This window comes from Dipodomys spectabilis, unplaced genomic scaffold, assembly GCF_019054845.1.
Source record: "Dipodomys spectabilis isolate Male_0828 unplaced genomic scaffold, ASM1905484v1 ptg000219l, whole genome shotgun sequence".
NCBI lineage: Eukaryota > Metazoa > Chordata > Mammalia > Rodentia > Heteromyidae > Dipodomys > Dipodomys spectabilis.
Genome location: NW_024870896.1, coordinates 1,734,843 through 1,750,701, shown reverse-complemented (window position 1 = coordinate 1,750,701; position 15,859 = coordinate 1,734,843). Strand labels below are relative to the sequence as shown.

General features: G+C 56.0%; 1 protein-coding gene across 13 annotated transcripts in view; it reads right to left on the bottom strand.

Annotated features, from left to right (window-relative positions):
- Positions 1-12,398, bottom strand: part of Tle3 (TLE family member 3, transcriptional corepressor) — a 37,222-nt gene extending 24,824 nt beyond the window's left edge. For 10 of the 13 annotated variants that reach the window (XM_042697370.1, XM_042697369.1, XM_042697371.1 and 7 more), the window contains exons 1-4: positions 12,312-12,398; positions 11,664-11,764; positions 11,401-11,464; positions 10,762-10,806 (exon numbers count right to left, since the gene is read on the bottom strand). In XM_042697370.1, the coding sequence (XP_042553304.1) occupies positions 10,762-10,806; positions 11,401-11,464; positions 11,664-11,764; positions 12,312-12,335 (234 nt within the window). In that variant the 5' untranslated portion in view covers positions 12,336-12,398. The remainder of the gene's footprint in view (positions 1-10,761; positions 10,807-11,400; positions 11,465-11,663; positions 11,765-12,311) is intronic. The other 3 variants (XM_042697367.1, XM_042697372.1, XM_042697379.1) reach the window with 1 other exon arrangement.
- Between the last annotated feature and the right edge of the window lie 3,461 nt (positions 12,399-15,859).

Here is a 15,859-nt window from a genome sequence, read left to right as displayed (position 1 = left end):
TCTACCACTTGAGCCAAGCCTCCAGCTCTGCTTTTTGCTGGTTATTAGAGGTCGAGTCACAAGGATGTTTTTTTTTTTTTTCTGTCTGTGGCTAGCTTTGAACTGCGATCTTCCAGATCTTAGTAGCTAGAATTACACGTGAGTCACTGGCACCTAGAGAATCTACTTCATTTTGAACTAAAATCAGAGGTGCAGGAAGGATTGAGGTTTTGGGGCTTTGTAAGAAGCTCCCTCTCCTGTTTCCAGGCACCAAATATTGGAAGATTCCAGAACAATGTTGTTTGGGCAATTTTAACTTAAAAAAATATTCCAGTGTTATTTCCTAGGCGATTCTAAATCAATAGCTTGTCAATGATCAACTAAGATGATATTCTTTGCCAGCTTCTCCCTGGACCCGGCCAGTAATTATTTATCAACCCAGAAAAGAAAATCCAGGGGAGACAAGGGGGAGACAGCCAACAAAAAGCCAGGGTGGGGTTCCCAGGCCCCATCTACTGGCCGCTATAACCCGCTAGCAGTCCTAGAGACTAGGCCCCAGATGGGGAGAGGCTGAGTTTCAGGGCTGGCTGATGGGTCTGTCTCCAGCACTGACATATTGGTCAGATTACAGACGACTACGACGTCATCATTAAAGATGCATGCCTGCAGAGGAAGCCTGCTGAATTCTTCATGCCTCAGCCCTCAGGCTGACCCTGGCCATCTGTCTCCTGGGATTCGGGCTGGCCTGGATGGGCACCCTGAGTGCCAACCCCCGTGCCTTTTGCCGGAGCCTGCTTTGGCATGGGTACATGGGGAGAGGCAGACCCAGAGAGAAGACAGGGGGTGTAGGCACCGAGTGCTCTGCCCTGGGGGCACCTACAGGATGGCGGAGGCACACCCCATCCCCCCGGAAGGGGCGGGGGACCAGGCCTGGCTGGTGCCCACATTCCCTCCCCCTCCCACACATGGCCCCCGCCGCTGCTCTGAGACTCTTAAGACTTTCATTTCTCACATTCTCAGTCTCCATCCACCAGGCTCCCTGTTAACAAGATCCAATAATCTTTAAATATTTGTTCACTTTAATTTCTCGGTTCCCAAACACATTAAACTCAGCTTGGCTCCCGCCCCCCGTGCGGGGAGGGGGGTGGCTCGCACAGAGCTTGCTTGTAGGGAGGGAACAGGGCAAGCTGTTCAGAGGACACCTTCCCCTTCTACTGGCCATTCATCCCAGGTGCCCCCCCCTGCCCCACCTTCCCACCCAACCCCCCTCTGAGAAACCCCCTCCCTCTTTCCCCCACCTTCCCAGACTCTACTGGCCAACTCCTGCCAGGAAGAAAAATCCTCAATTCATCCCTGAGGGGTTGCCATGGCAACTCCCCCCCCTCCCCTAATCCCCCTCAGAGCATTATGCAAATCTCCCTGGCCCTCCACAGGCTGTGAGAGTCACATTACAGTCGCAGGGGTTGCTCGTTAAATTCTGGGGGTCAGGTCGGGGCTACAAATGAAAGAAGGAACAGGACATCTGAGGACAAGGCGCTTTGAGAACACTAGGTGAAGTCCGGCAGAGAACACACTGACACGTCCAGCCACCCTCAATCACAACCACAGAACACATCTCTCCTTCAGTTTAAAAAAGGGAGCTTGCCAGGCCCCAGTCGCTCATGCTGGTAAGTCCCAGCTGCTCAGGAGCGAGTTCGATGCAAGCAAGCCGGAGCAGGAAAGTCCCTGCGACTCCTTTCTCCAAACAACCACAAAAAAACTGGGAGTGGAGTTGTGGTTCAAGTAGTAGAGCACCAGCCTTGGCAGAAATAATGCCTGGGCCCTGAGTTCAAGCCCCAGTACACACACACACACACACACACACACACACACACACACACACACACACACACACACACCACCAGCCTTGGCAGAAACAATGCCCGGGCCCTGAGTTCAAGCCCCAGTACACACACACACACACACACACACACACACAATGCCTGGGCCCTGAGTTCAAGCCCCAGTACACACACACACACACACACACACACACACACACACACACACACACACACACACACACACACACCACCAGCCTTGGCAGAAACAATGCCCGGGCCCTGAGTTCAAGCCCCAGTACACACACACACACACACACACACACACACACACACACACACACACACAGATCAGAGGATGTACTTCCTCTAAATAGGAACTGAAGAAGTTGGGGCATTCCAGAAGCTATGGAAATCAAGCTCCATTATTTAGAAATCTGTCTTCTGCCATCTTCTCCCCTCCCTTCCAGCCCACCTCAGCTCAAAGGACCAACACCTTCAATTCAACCTCTCCTCTTACAGATGGAATACAAGGCCCAGAGAGGGCCAGAAGCTGCCCTGGGTCACGCAGCCAAAGTGGAAGTCTGAGATTTATGGGAAGGCAGTGGCTCTTTAGCTAGGAGTTGGGCGGTGCTGTGGGAAAAATGAACCAGGCATGGGCAGTATTTGAGATAGAGGGCATCAACAAAGCTCTGAGTTTTGGCGGACAGTATGAATGCTGTATAGCAGGAACTTTCCTGAGTGTAAGATAGCCTGGCCCCCGGCGGTTTCAAGTCATGGGTGGAGGCTATGCCGAGTGGCTTGGGGGGTCTGAACCCCTGTGCATCACTGAGCAGTCAATGTCTGTACCAGCTTGCATCTCCTGTGACCACAGTACTGAGGGGGCCCATGGCTAGTACTACCCAATCCCTCTAACAACTGTTATTACTACTCCTGTGACAACCATTATTACTATGCCGTTACAAAGCTCAGGTCACCCCCAGGCAGATCTAGGACACAAAACCTTGTCTGTGCGACTCTAAAACCTGGCACTTCAGAACCCAGGACTCTGAACTGCCTGTTGGGGATGAACTTGAACGAGGGCCTGTGCTTACCAGAGCCGTTACCCACTGCCCCTTCCCAACACAGACCTGGAAGGGGCCTCTGTGCCTTTAACGGCCAAGGTCCCCTGATGGGCCCACATGGCGAGGAGCAGGCCCGTGTAGGAAGGAGAAGGGTCTACACAGCCCCTTAGGGTTCCTCCAGGGAGACACACATAGGTACTGGGTGACCCACAGTCGGGGTGAACATCAGGAGTCTGGCTTCAGGCAACATGGTGCACCCTGAGAAAACCTGAGGGTACTGTCACCTCAGTTCTCAGAGACAGGGTACTGTCACCTCAGTTCCTCAGAGACAGGGTACTGTCACCTCAGTTCCTCAGAGACAGGGTACTGTCACCTTAGTTCCTCTGAGGCAGTACTGTCACCTAGGTCCTCTGACATGCCTAGTACTGATGAATGGGGCTCAGCAGGCACGGACGGGCCTCTCCTAGGGCAAATAGGAGGAATGCTCCCCCCCTTTCCAGAACACACTGCCACCTGCAGGTGCTCTAAAGTCTGTGACTGCCCCATTCCTGGACAGAGGCCAGGGTGGTGGAGGTACTGTCCCTCTACCTGTGGTGTGCTGATCTTCCTCCTCTTCCCCCCTCGGTCAGCAGAGGAGTGAAGACTCTCTCTGGGGCAGGAGTGGGTAGATGAGCTCCTATCCAGCCCTACAGTCATACACCTGTATGGACTGATGGGCATGGGGAGGTCCCTGCCCTGTCTAAGGTGCCGTACAGTCCCAGTGGTCCCAGCCCAGTGGGGTGAACCAGCTGTATGTGAGATGTGAGCCTCTGTCACATAGCCCAGGGGGCGGAGCTTCCTGCTCCTCCCCTTCCTCCCTCCCCACCAATCCTAAACCAGGCCCAGCTCACCTTCTCCTCCTCAGTCCTGGCTCCTCCCCCTCCATCTTATCCCAGTCCCCTTTGCACTTGAAACTGTCTACAAGCATGTGGGACAAAAAAGGAAAAACAAACGCCCTGATACATGAAAGGCACTTTCCAAACAAAGGCACAGACACATCAGCTGCCCTTCCCACAATCACAACTTCTGCAGCCTTCTACAGAAGAGTACACAAATGCTACCTGCAGTCAGGAAGGGCTAGAAACTGCCCTGTTACACCCCACCCCCCATCCCCAAGGACCCAATGAACACAGCAGCACCAGGGCCCCTAGTGGTCTGCAGGGGTCAGCCTGACCCTTTCTACCCCTCTCCCACACCCTAATTGAGAAGCCAGCGCTCCACAGGCTGGGTACCCAGGAACTCCACTCCCAGGATTCAGGAGGGGGGGGTGTCTCAAGGATTGCATGTGATGGATATTTTTACGGTGCAGTGTGTTTGCAAGGTCACATTTTCCAGCCACTTCCTTCTCGGTAAAAGCTCCCATGGGATTACGGGAAGGTGAAGTCAATCACTCACACGTCACATGGGTCCATCACTCACATAGGGGGCAGGAGGGGGATACCAGGCCTACCCAGGTTCCAACCCCCTGCCAGAGCAGCTGGCTTCCAAGGTTCTCTGGCCTCACTCCACCCTTCTCACAGGTTGATTCTGCTTCCACTGGCCAAAGGGACCCCATAATGATGCCCAGCTTGGGAAAAGAGAAGGGAGCCCCCAGTTCCAGGATACAGCCCCCAACATCTCCAAGCCTGGCAGGACCCCACTGACAGACACAAACCCTGCCCTACCTACCCTCATGGTTTCCAGGCAGGAGGCTCAGTGTCTGCAGAACAAACTCTTCTTCTTGGACGCTGACCAGGATAGGGCCTGGTGCCCATGGGAATCCAACACACAGACCTGACCCCTTTCACCTCCCCACCATATCCCATCACCAGGCAGCCCCTACAGCCCCATCTCCCACAACCCAGACCCTAGCCCTCTTGGCTCACTGAGTAATATCTTCAGCGGACAAAGAGCTCAAAATTAGGGTTGGACAAAGAGCTCAGAATTAGGTTAGCCTTCTCCATTACTGCACAGGGGGTGTGCCTCAAAACCTGCCACTGGTGGCCCACACCTGTAATCCCAGCTACTCAGGAGGCTGAGATCTCAGGATTATGGTCAAAGCCAGCCCAGGCAGTGAAGTTGGGGCACCAAAAAAGCTGGAAGTAATTCAAATGCGAGAGCACCAGCCTGGAGCCAAAAATAAAAATAAAAAAATCTCAGGGTCAGCACCCCCCCCAGGACTGGCACATGAACACACATACGCGCACAACAAATCAGAGCAACCAGCCAATCAGACAGGTGGAGGCAGGGCGGTCCCCAAGATCCAACCCCAGGGGAACACTGCCTAGGAAAGACAAGAGAAAGAGACAAAAAAGCCAAGCGGGAAGAGGAAAGGGAGAAAGGAAGAAAGCCCCTTGGAAGTGTCTGGGAGAGCATTTGTTGAAAACACCATATTGTGCCTTTAAGCATATAAAAACAAGGCCCTTGAGCAGGCCCTGCTCTGCACACAATTATGGGTGCTTCTAGCCGTCTAGCACCGCTTCAAGTGAGCTCTTAAGCCCGGCTGTCAATGGCGTGTTGAAAGCTATTTTGCTGGCTGCTATCATTAATAGTGAAGTGGAGAGCCCGGGCGGATGGGAATTAAACCTGGGGGAAGGGCCGGCCAGACCCAGTCATTAGGGAATTACCAGGATGAGACGGAGAGACGAGGCCACTCCGCCGGGATGAAGTTCAAGCCGGCACATTACCAGGGGTGGGGGCGGGGGGGGGGGGAAGAGGGAGGAGCCACAGATGCCCGCCTGGGGTGTCCCCCACCCCAGCCAGCAGCAGATGGACTGGGGCCAGCCCTGGAGAGCCACAAAGAGCGGGAGCCCCCCCCCGCCCCTCCCCCCCCGCAGGGTGGCGTGGTGAGAGGTAGAAGTGTGGACAGAGGCCTCAGAGACAGCTGGGGCTTCAAAATGTCACCACCTCACTCCATTCCCTGCCTGGCCACTTTAGAGAACATGGTGGCTTTCCCAGCTTGAGGGCCTGATCCCCCACTTTAACAGGACTGAGACCGCCCCCCCTTTCCCAGTTGGAGAGAAGCAGGTAGGTTGAAGGTCATCATTCTCTACCACCGCCCCCTTCCCCCATCCCAGGGAACTTATTCTGCCTATTTCTCTGGGTGACCCCCCCCCCCGACCCAAGGCTCTCCAATAGCCATTTTGGGAAATGAATCCAAGCCCCCCACCCCAACATTTCACTGATGAGGACACTGGAGGCAGAAAACAGTGTGCAGACCAGCGTCTGCCGCATCTGATGAAAACCCCACTTCCTACCTCAGAACTGGGGCTCCGCCACCTGCTATCTCTGAGTGGGGAACCTAGTGCATGCTGTGGCCAGGTCCCCTGGCCACACACAGCACCAGCTTCTGCCCCTGCCCCCAAACCAGAGGAGAGTACAGAGACCGGGCGCTCAGGGGCCAGGCAGGTCAAAGTGTTCTCGGTTACCTTTCAGCTCCCAGTGGCCCAGGATTTATTCAGTACAGACACAGAAAAACATCCTTGCATACTAAAAAAGGAATTTGTTCCATGAACGCCTCCCTTCTTTCAACAAAATGGGAGGAAAAAAGCCTTAGACACCGTTGGCTCATGCCTGTAATCCCAGCTACTCAGGAGGCTGACATCTGAGGATTGAGATTCAAAGCCAGTCCAAGAGACTTTTATCTCCAATTAACCACCAAAAAGCCAAAAGTGGAGCTGTGGCTCAAGTGGTAGAGTGCTAGCCTTTAGCAAAAGCTCAAGGACAGGGCCCAGACCTAGAGTTCAACTCCCAAGCTGGGCAAAAACAAAAAAGGACTAAGGAAACTGTCCCTTTCAACACCTCATGGGATGGGGAAGAAAAGTGCCAGCCTACAGCAAAAAAGCTAAACAAGAGCACAGGGTCCTAGGTTGAACACACACATACACACCACAACTCATGCCTCACTATTCATCAGTAGGCTGAGATCTGAGGATCACAATTCAAAGCCAGCCTTCAGCCTGGGCAGGCAAATCCAAAACACTCATATCCAATGAACCAGCAAAAAGCCAAGAGTGGAAGTGTGGCCAACATAGTAGACAAGCAGCCTAGAGTGGGAAAAACAAAACAACCACAACAACAACAAAAGCAATCAAGAATGCAAGGTTCTGAGTCCTAGTACTGCCTGTTCCCTCCCTCTGTAAAGTGGAAAGGCTTCATCTGCCCCATAGCCAGGGTCATCTAGAGAAGCCAATGCCCAGGAAACAAAGAAACACACACTGTGGGTATCCACCATCAGCTGAACAAAAGGAGCCTACAGGGGTGGCTGAAAGGGGTGGCAAGTGGTCTTGAGAGGTGGTGGCCTCTCCCCAGGTGGACAGGATGGGTGGAAGGAACAGTCCTGGGCTCAGCAGTCCTGAGCTAGAGAAGGCTGGCACCCAGCGAAAGATCAGAGGAGGAGCGATCAGGTAGGCGGGCTGGCAGGAGGAGCGCGAACCTCCGTATATAAGTTGGGATCGGGCTTCTGGAGTCTTGCTAAAAAGAGCTCTGGGGCTGGAAGACCTTCTCTTCCCCCTTCCCATGCCTCAGTTTCCCTACTTGTGAGTTGAAAAGTGCAGATGAGAAGCCAAAGGGCTGATCAAGCTTCCAGACAGGGAAGGAAAGCGAGACTGCATGGTGAGCAGGTAAATGTGGGCACCTAGTGTGAGCATGGCACCCCCACCCCACCCCCAGATCCCCACACCTCAGCGTGCTTTGCACACATTGGTGCTTGCCAACAGAGAGTAAGGTCAGCCTGGCAGACTCTTCCAGCAGCATCAGCACCAAGGCACTGCCCAGGTACCTCCATGGCTGGGGTTTTTTTTAAGCTGGTTTTGTTGTCTGGGGAGCTACCGTAGGAATAGGGCAGAAAATGACAGCAACAGGTCAGCCCTTTCCGCCCTACCCCAGCCCTCCCCGGCCTCCCTACCCCATGGCTGTACTGAATCACCCTGGCCTGGAAGGCCTAGCCTGGAAGAGACGGTGACCTCTGGAAGTTCCAGGCCAGGCCTGTGATTCTGTAATCTCTGCTGTGCCATAATTAAGGAGGGAGGCAGAAGAGTAGAAGGAGAAACCGTTTATTACTCCTCTGGGGTTTAACAGCTTGGGGGAAAAAAAAAAAAGGAGAGAGGGAGACAGAGAGACACAGACAGTTGAGTGTCAACTTCCAGCACAACTGGCCTGAGGCACCTTGGTCAATACTTGGGGGCTTGTCTGGTAGAATGGAGGCTCCCAGCTAATCGTCATTTCCTATAAATCCGAGCTCAGGACCACCACACACTTCTCTAGTACAGGCTGTCCCGTCCCCCGCCCCCACCCTGTGCTCAGAGATGAAGCATCCAGCCTGTTTGTTCCAGGCAGATCTAATCACACCACACGAACAGTCAAGTCTAGAGGGCAGGACACTGCATGAATAATTCAAGCACTCGAGTCACTTGATTGTGCCTGCAGATAAAACACCAAGTCAACCGCTAAACAGGTCAGCTGATAAAACTTGTTTGCTCAGGCCTAACCACCCTCTCCCCCCCCCCCCCAGATGCACTCAGGGCCCACACTACAATTAGTGGTGGGGTTTTCTGCCGGCAGAACCTCACACACCTAGGGAGCGGCCAAAGCCATTAGGTCAGGCTTCCTCCACCCCCACTCCTCTCCCTACCACAGGCTCTTCTCACCCAGCCCCGGAACACTCAAGTGGGCCAGGAAGGGACTGGAAGAAAAAGGTGAGGCTGCTTTCAGGAGACTGGGGCTGGAATCTGAGCCCAGGCTCAGCTTCCCTGGTGCCTCAGTTTCTCTGCCAGTAAAAAGAAGACCTGGAATCCCTCCCCAAACACTTGGAGGCTGAAGAGGATGGAGTTCAAAGTGGCCAAACCCAGGCATGCTCCTCCTAAGAGGATGTTCTGGAGAATGGCCACAAATCCCAGACGCACACAGCTGCTCCGTTTCTGGGTACACAAACCACCCTGCCAACCGTGCTAGGACGTTTAACCCTTCTGAGAGCGCAGAACATAGGCCAGCCGGCTGAGGTAGCTTCCTCCTGCGGCCAAGAGCTATTCACACCCCCAGACTTGAAGGACCCCGCCCACACAGACCTCAACATGCAAAGACATATTACACCTTCATTACAAAGCTCTTAGAATAACTGCTGCTATAAATTTTAAACCTGGGTGCAATTATCCTCTGTAAACACACCCAAGATACTAAGCAGGGGCAGGGAGAGGAGGAAGTGGCAACCTTGCGTAACACCCCAAGGTTTCTAAAACACGTGGGACACCCACCCACCCCCCCCCCTCAGGTTTCATCACCCATATTTCTCCCTGTGGCTAGTCAAACCTGGTCAGTTCTGTCCAGCATGAGGCCAAAACTACCTCCATTTAATATTCTCCCAGGAGAAACTTTACATCCAAAGCAATATCTATTATTCCTGGGGACAGGAGAGGTAGAACCATGGCCGCCCTCCTGTGCCTTCCTAGAGAACTAATCAGCCGGAAAGTCACAAGCTGGCTTCCCAATAAACTCAGGCCCCTTTCTGGCTATCCTTCACCCAACAGCCAATGGCCAAGGCGCCCCCCCCTCCCATCCCAGAGGGACACATAAACTACAGATTCAAAAAGGCTCTGTCCAAAGTCACTGGAGCAAGCAGGAATCTGTTTCTCCTTCCCTGGGTAGAGGGGAAGGTGCGGCAGGGAGGGACACCTGCCCACCTCACCAGCCACAGGTCCCCTTCTCCCTCCACCCCCACTTTAAAAAGCAAAACTTAAACCTTGTAAATGACTTGTTACTTTAGAGCAGAAAATCCATTCAAGTCACGGTCACCAAAGGCTAGAATGAGTCAACAGCCTTCTGAGATTTCAAGAACACCAATTGTTAAAAAGAACAGCCAGCCTGTGCCATTTATCCGTGCCAAGTCACCGCTAATCATGGCCAAGCCAAATTATAGGCAGCCTCTCCTCAGAACACAAATACACAAACAGGCCTCTCCCACAGCCTAGCCCGGCACTGGACTGGTTACTGATAGGCACCCAGATAAAGGGTGTTTGTATTTGCTCGGTTTGAGGTAGACTGTTATTACAAGAGTGACAATGGGAGGGAGTTTACATATCCATCAGAGCGCACCACACTAGCTAGCTAAACTGGTTTGACTTCAGGATTTCAAAGCTGAGCTCAATCCCAGCCAGCTCAGCCTCCAAGGCTTCCTTGGCTAAGCTGTCCCCAGGCCAGGCCAGGCCAGGCCAGGGCAGGGAGCTTCAGCTTCCTTCTGTGAAATGGGGACACCACGACCTTCAATTAGGAAGAGATGAGAAAGCTGTCTCCTATGTACAAAGTGACACTGGCTAGCTACCCTCCACTCTGGCTTCTTATGTTATTAAGCCGTTAGTGACTTCATTCCCTTACATTTCGACAGCTCAGCCTGGCTTTTAAGTTCCTCCGAGTTTAATCTTATCAAGGCAGGACATCATATTTTTGTAGAGAGAGAGAGAGAGAGAGAGAGAAAAGCAGTGAGAGACAGACAGAGACAGAAACACTGAGAGATTGAGAGGCAGAGACCGAGAGACACCAAGTCAAAGACAGGGAGAGAGACCCCTCCAGCATTTCCTCTTGAGAATTTTACATTAGCACAGATGAAAGCAGCCTGCCACTCTAGATTCTAGTTTGTAAAGCAGATCCTGAGGTACAACTTTCTCTTTTGATCTTTTATCTGCCACCAAGATCCAAGACCAGGACTGAACTCCACAAGCTCAAAACCTCCACAGTCCCAGCAACCAGCAAAATCTCAGCACCTGCATGCTTCAAGGACTGGAACCATTTGGGCCCTCAAGCAGCAGGAGAAACAGAAGAATGGGGGGAAGGGGAGAAACATAGAGCATCCCCTGGGAAATGCATTCCTTAAAGAGAAAAGCACTTACCTGTTTGTGCATTTCAATATTCAAGCCGTAGGACATCTCATAATACTAAAAGCAAAAAAGAAGAGCCATAAACAAACACAGATATCCACTCGGTTTTTCAAAATCTGTTTTTTTTTTCTTTCTTTCTGGAGAAGTTTTTGGACCAATTATAGTTTTATGATATTGAAGTTTCAGGTCAATCCCCTGAGAGGTTTAAGGTTGAGTGAAATCTCAACCCCTTAGGGAGGAGAGGAAAAAGCTCAGGGCTTTCAGAAGGTCCTAGTACTGACTAGTCAGACACCCTGGGGGGGGGGGGGGGGGAGGATGCCTCATCCTTGCTGGCTAGATCCCAGGCAGAGAAAAGTTTCCCAACATTGTCCCAGGAGGTCCAGGAGCTCATCATTCCCTGCCTACAGGTCCTACCCACCACCCCAGCCACAGTAAAGCCGGCTGCTTCCCCACCCCCACCTCCTACCCCCAAATCTGCAAAACACAAATGACAGGCCCACGAGGTAGAGCGGAGAGGCCTTGGGCGGCCTGGATACGGGTGCCGGGGATGGAGAAGGGAAGCGGGCTGAGGGTGCCCCACTGACCCAGCTGCCCTGTGGCCAAGTCCCAAGGACCCGAACCCTGCCCATCCTGCCCTCCGGGCCTCCTCACCATCACGTAATGGCGCTGCATCTCCGTCTTCTCGTTGGCCAGCTTGTCGTACTCCACTTTGAGGCTGTGAGGGCAAGAGGAGGCCCGCTCAGGCCTGGTGCCCGCACAGCAAGGGGCCCGTCCCCTCCCCAGGGGGACCTCGTTATCCCAAGACCAGGGGGGATTTAAACAACTTCCCTCAGGCCGGGCTACAGGAGATGATGAGGCACCTCCACCTAGGATACTGCGCTTCGCAGGGACTGGGGACACCCCCCGCCCCTCACCTGTGATACTGAGCTTGCAGGAACTGGAACTCGTCTTTGATCCGGTCACAAGACTCGGCCACCGTGAATTTAAATCCGGGCTGCCCGGGTTGATGGGGAGCCTGGAGCCCGGGGGGAGCAGACAGAGAGGGCCGGGGTATTAGACGCACTCCCCGGCCCGAGCCCCCCGGAAATGCCACCCCGCAGCCCCGACCCCTTCCGGGCAAGTTTCTCCTACCCTCCACGGGTCCTCCCGACCCCCCTGACCCCGCCGCGGCCGGGGCTCCAGTTCCCAAGCCGGAGGGGGCGGGGAGGCTCGGGAGAGGGGGGCGCACCTCCCCTCCCACACCCCGCCGCAAAGGCCGCCCCAACCCCTCGGGCGCAACTACCCCGGCTCTCCACGGCGCCCCCCGAGCCGCCCCTTTGTGTGTGCGCGCGCACTGCGCACACGTATACACACGCACACGTACTCACACGCACACGCGCGCGCGCGCCCAGGCACACAACCACGCACCCAAGTACACACACACACACACACACACACACGAGCACACACACCAACAACTACACGCACACGAACGCGCGGCGCCCGTACAGGCACGGAGCAGCCGGAGGAGCGGGGCCGCGGCGCACAGCCCGGCCGGGCTCACCCCACTGTGCGGTGCTTACCGGATGTCGGCCTTGCGGATACATGGCAGGGAGGGGTCGCGGTTCCGAGGGCGGGGAGGCGCCGGGAGCCCGCGCCGGGGAGGCGCGGGGGAGCGGGGAGCCGAGCCCGAGCGGGGGCCGGCCGGGGAACCGCGAGCTCGGCCCCGGCCCCCCCAGCCCGCTCTCACTGGGAAATCCCACAGCCGGGCGCCCGCCCCAAGTGCAGACAAAGAGCCGCGGAACGGGCGGCAAAGTCGCCGGCTGGCGCCGAGGCCCGCGGCAGGCGCGGGCTTTGTGCTCCTAGGGCTCGGCGGGCTGCGGCCGGCCGCCCTTCCCCGGCTGCGTGGACGGCGTCAGGGCCCTGGGCTGCGCGGACATCGTGGGCTCTCCGATGAGTCCGGTGCGGGGTCCGAGGCCGCTCAGGGCGCCGAGCTCTCCAAGACCACCCCGGGCATCCGGGGCGCGCGGGTCCGACCCCAGAGGCGGCGGGGGCCGGGACCGGGCGGCCAGAGAAGGAAGCGGACGGGCTCTGGGGCGGCGGCGGCGCGGAGCCGCAGGGGAGCGGGGGTGAGGCCCAAAGCCCGGCGAGGACGCCCCGACACCCCTCTTCCCTCGAAGACGAGCGCCTGCGGTTCCGGCCGCCGCCAGCCCTTCTTCCCAGGGCCGGGGAGCAACTCTGGGCTCAGCGGGTGCAAATCCACCACCCGGGCATCCTAACTCCAAGCGGGCACGGGAGGCCTCGGCCAATGGGGATCTTCGCTGCTCCCGGCTCGAGTGCCGCGTCCCCGGCGAGGGACGCCCGAAGCCACCGCCGCGGCTGCCTCGGAGCGAGCAGGGCTTGGAGACCGCGGGCGGGGAAGAGACGCAGCCGAGACCCGGAGCTCTGTGGCTTCTTCCTTCCTTCTCCTTCCTTCTTCCTTCCCTTCGGCCCGGCACTCTTCTAAACGCGGCCCGACGAGCCCCCAGCACACACACCAGAGAGGGGGGTGGGGGGGGAAAGTGGCCTGGACTTGCGGATACCACACACAGACAGGCGCGGGGGACGAGCACGAGGTCCGAACTGCCGCGAGAGCAGTTCCAAATAGGGACTAAAAAGTAACAAAATAATGTGGCAGCTTCTCCTGGAGCTGGCCAATGGGAGCTCGAGGATCCCACGTGGGGCCGCGAGAGACGGCCGGGGATTGGATGCTGCCGGGCGCGACGTCACAATGCCCTCTTGTGTCTAAAACTATGCATGAAAAGTAGCAATCAGGCCCTACCCGCTGGTGACTTTCGCAGGGGAGTGAAAAACAGCGCTCCTCAGATCAGGAATTAACCGAAAGACATATAATAAATAGATATATATTATAGGCCTGGACTGCTAGAGGTTTGTGTTTTTTTTTTTTGTTTCCTCCCCTCTACTTTTTTTTCCCACGATCTGCTAGCAAATAATTATTTGGCGGGAGGCAGAAAGAGAAGACAGAGGAATAACAACAAAAGAAAAAGAAGAAAAAAAAAAAAAAGACAAGCTGTACAATCCTCAAAACCTGTGGCTGGTAGTAATGTATCAGTTTGTTGTGCTGTGCAGGCGAACCGTTCTCCCTCTAATCTCATTAGGTCTGCAAAGCGGCCCAATTAGGTACTATAAAACAAACAGAATCACTTTGTCACTTTGTTTTCACTTCAGAAGATTTAGGACCGATAAAATGGTGGTTCCTCAAAGTTGCCTCCCACCTCGCTCCGAACTGGGGGTGGGGGTCCCTTTCTTCGCCCCTTCCCTGCCCCCCTCCTCTAGCCCCCAGCTCTGCTCCTTTGTTCATTCGCCTTTCTTCACCGAAAGCCAAGTAAACAGCGGCTGCCTGAGAGGGGAAGCTGAGGTCTGGCTGGGCGGGCAGCACAGATGGAGGCCCGGCTGCCCGCCCGCCCAGGCTCCGAACACCGCCGGCCCTCACTCGGGGCTCCTTCCCCGTCGGTGACCGCGACGTCCCGGCCGCAGCCCGGCCGGAAGGGCTCCTGGCTGCGCTACTGGCCCGAGGGACTGGAGAGCAGAACGGGGTCAGGGCCTAGCCGACCGCGACCCGGGAGCTCAGAGTTCCGACAGGGTTTACTGGGCCGGCCCCAGGCTGCCGCAGCCCCACGCGGGCCGCCCGTCTCCGCGGATGCTTCAGGCCCCCGCGTGCACCCCGTGGGTCCCCTGCGCGGACGCACTGACCCCGGGGCCCGTTTGCCCACAGCGGACAGCGCGGTTCCCGGGCGACCTGGGTCAGATCAGGACACCGACGGCAGGGATCAGGGGTCCCCGGCCCTCCCCGGCCCCTCCCCGGCCCGCGCGCGCCCCTAGGCGGCGGCCAGCGCGCGCGCGCGGCCGCGCGCCCGGCGATCTGCATTTCCCCCCCCCCCCCACGCCCCCATTAGGAGCCCCAGGTTCGCGTTTGCATCTTAATGAGGAGCCGGAGCTCGGAGGCCCGAGCGCGGGGAGCGGCGCGGGAGGCCCCGCTCCGGCCGCCGACCCTGCTCCCCTTTTTGTTTACTCCCCCCAAATAAAAACATAAATCGTGTGCGGCGCGCACGGTAAAGGGGAAGGCGGGGGGAGGGTTAGGGAAAAGCCCAGCTCGACAGATGCGAGCATCTGGCCTCGGCATTCATTAGACACAAAATGGCTCCTCTCCGGAGCTTCCTTGTCCCCGCCCCCTTCACCGCCCTCCCCTGACGTCACGGGCGGGCGCACCCGCATCCCAGACGCCCCGCCCCCTTCTCCCCTTGGCCCCCCACGTGGGAAACGCGGGCCACGCCCATCAGCAAGCCCACAGGACCAATCACAGGTAAGCAGAAGAGCTACTCGCTACTGATTGGCGAAGGGGCCGGGAGCTGTCAGTCCTGGGCCAGAGCTGTCAGTCAAAACCACGCGGGATGGGGGAGCGCTGACAAATGCCGCGGCTTCAGAGCCTCCCGCTTGCAAATAGTGCTTGGAATGGCTGCTTAATTAGCTTTGAATGGCTTTTCCTTCCAGCTCAAACAATCTGTCACTACCATGTGGTAGAAAGGAGCCGTGCATAAAAAAGTAAGCAGAGGCTAAATATCAATTTGATTTTGTGTATCAAAGGAATATTTTATTTTTCTCCCTAGTAATGAAACGTATCAATTTAAATAATAAAAGGTAAAAACACACACAAACCCGAGCGGGGTGGGGGGGGGGGGGAACTAAAAGAAAGAAAAAGAGAAGAAAAAGAAAAAGATGAAAAACTAAAAAAAAAAGAAGAAAAAGAGAAGACGAAAAAAAAAGGAAAAGAAAACCCAAACTCCACCGCATCCCGACTCCTTCGCAAGCCTGAAAATAGGTAAATTCTCCGGATCACTTTCTGGAGGGAGTCTGAAGGCTCCCCCCCACTCCCCCGGCCCGCTTGAGCCCCGCTTTGGGTGTTTTGTGGTCCTCGTGGGGCCTGGCTGCGGTGCAGGGGAGGAGTGGGGTGAGGACGGGCCCCGACGGGATCTCTTTGAAGCTGCTAATCAAAGTGCAGGGGGGGGGGGACGGGAAGACCCCTTAAACTGGGGGTCCCACAGCAGGTCTCGATTTGGGAGCCGAGGGGAGA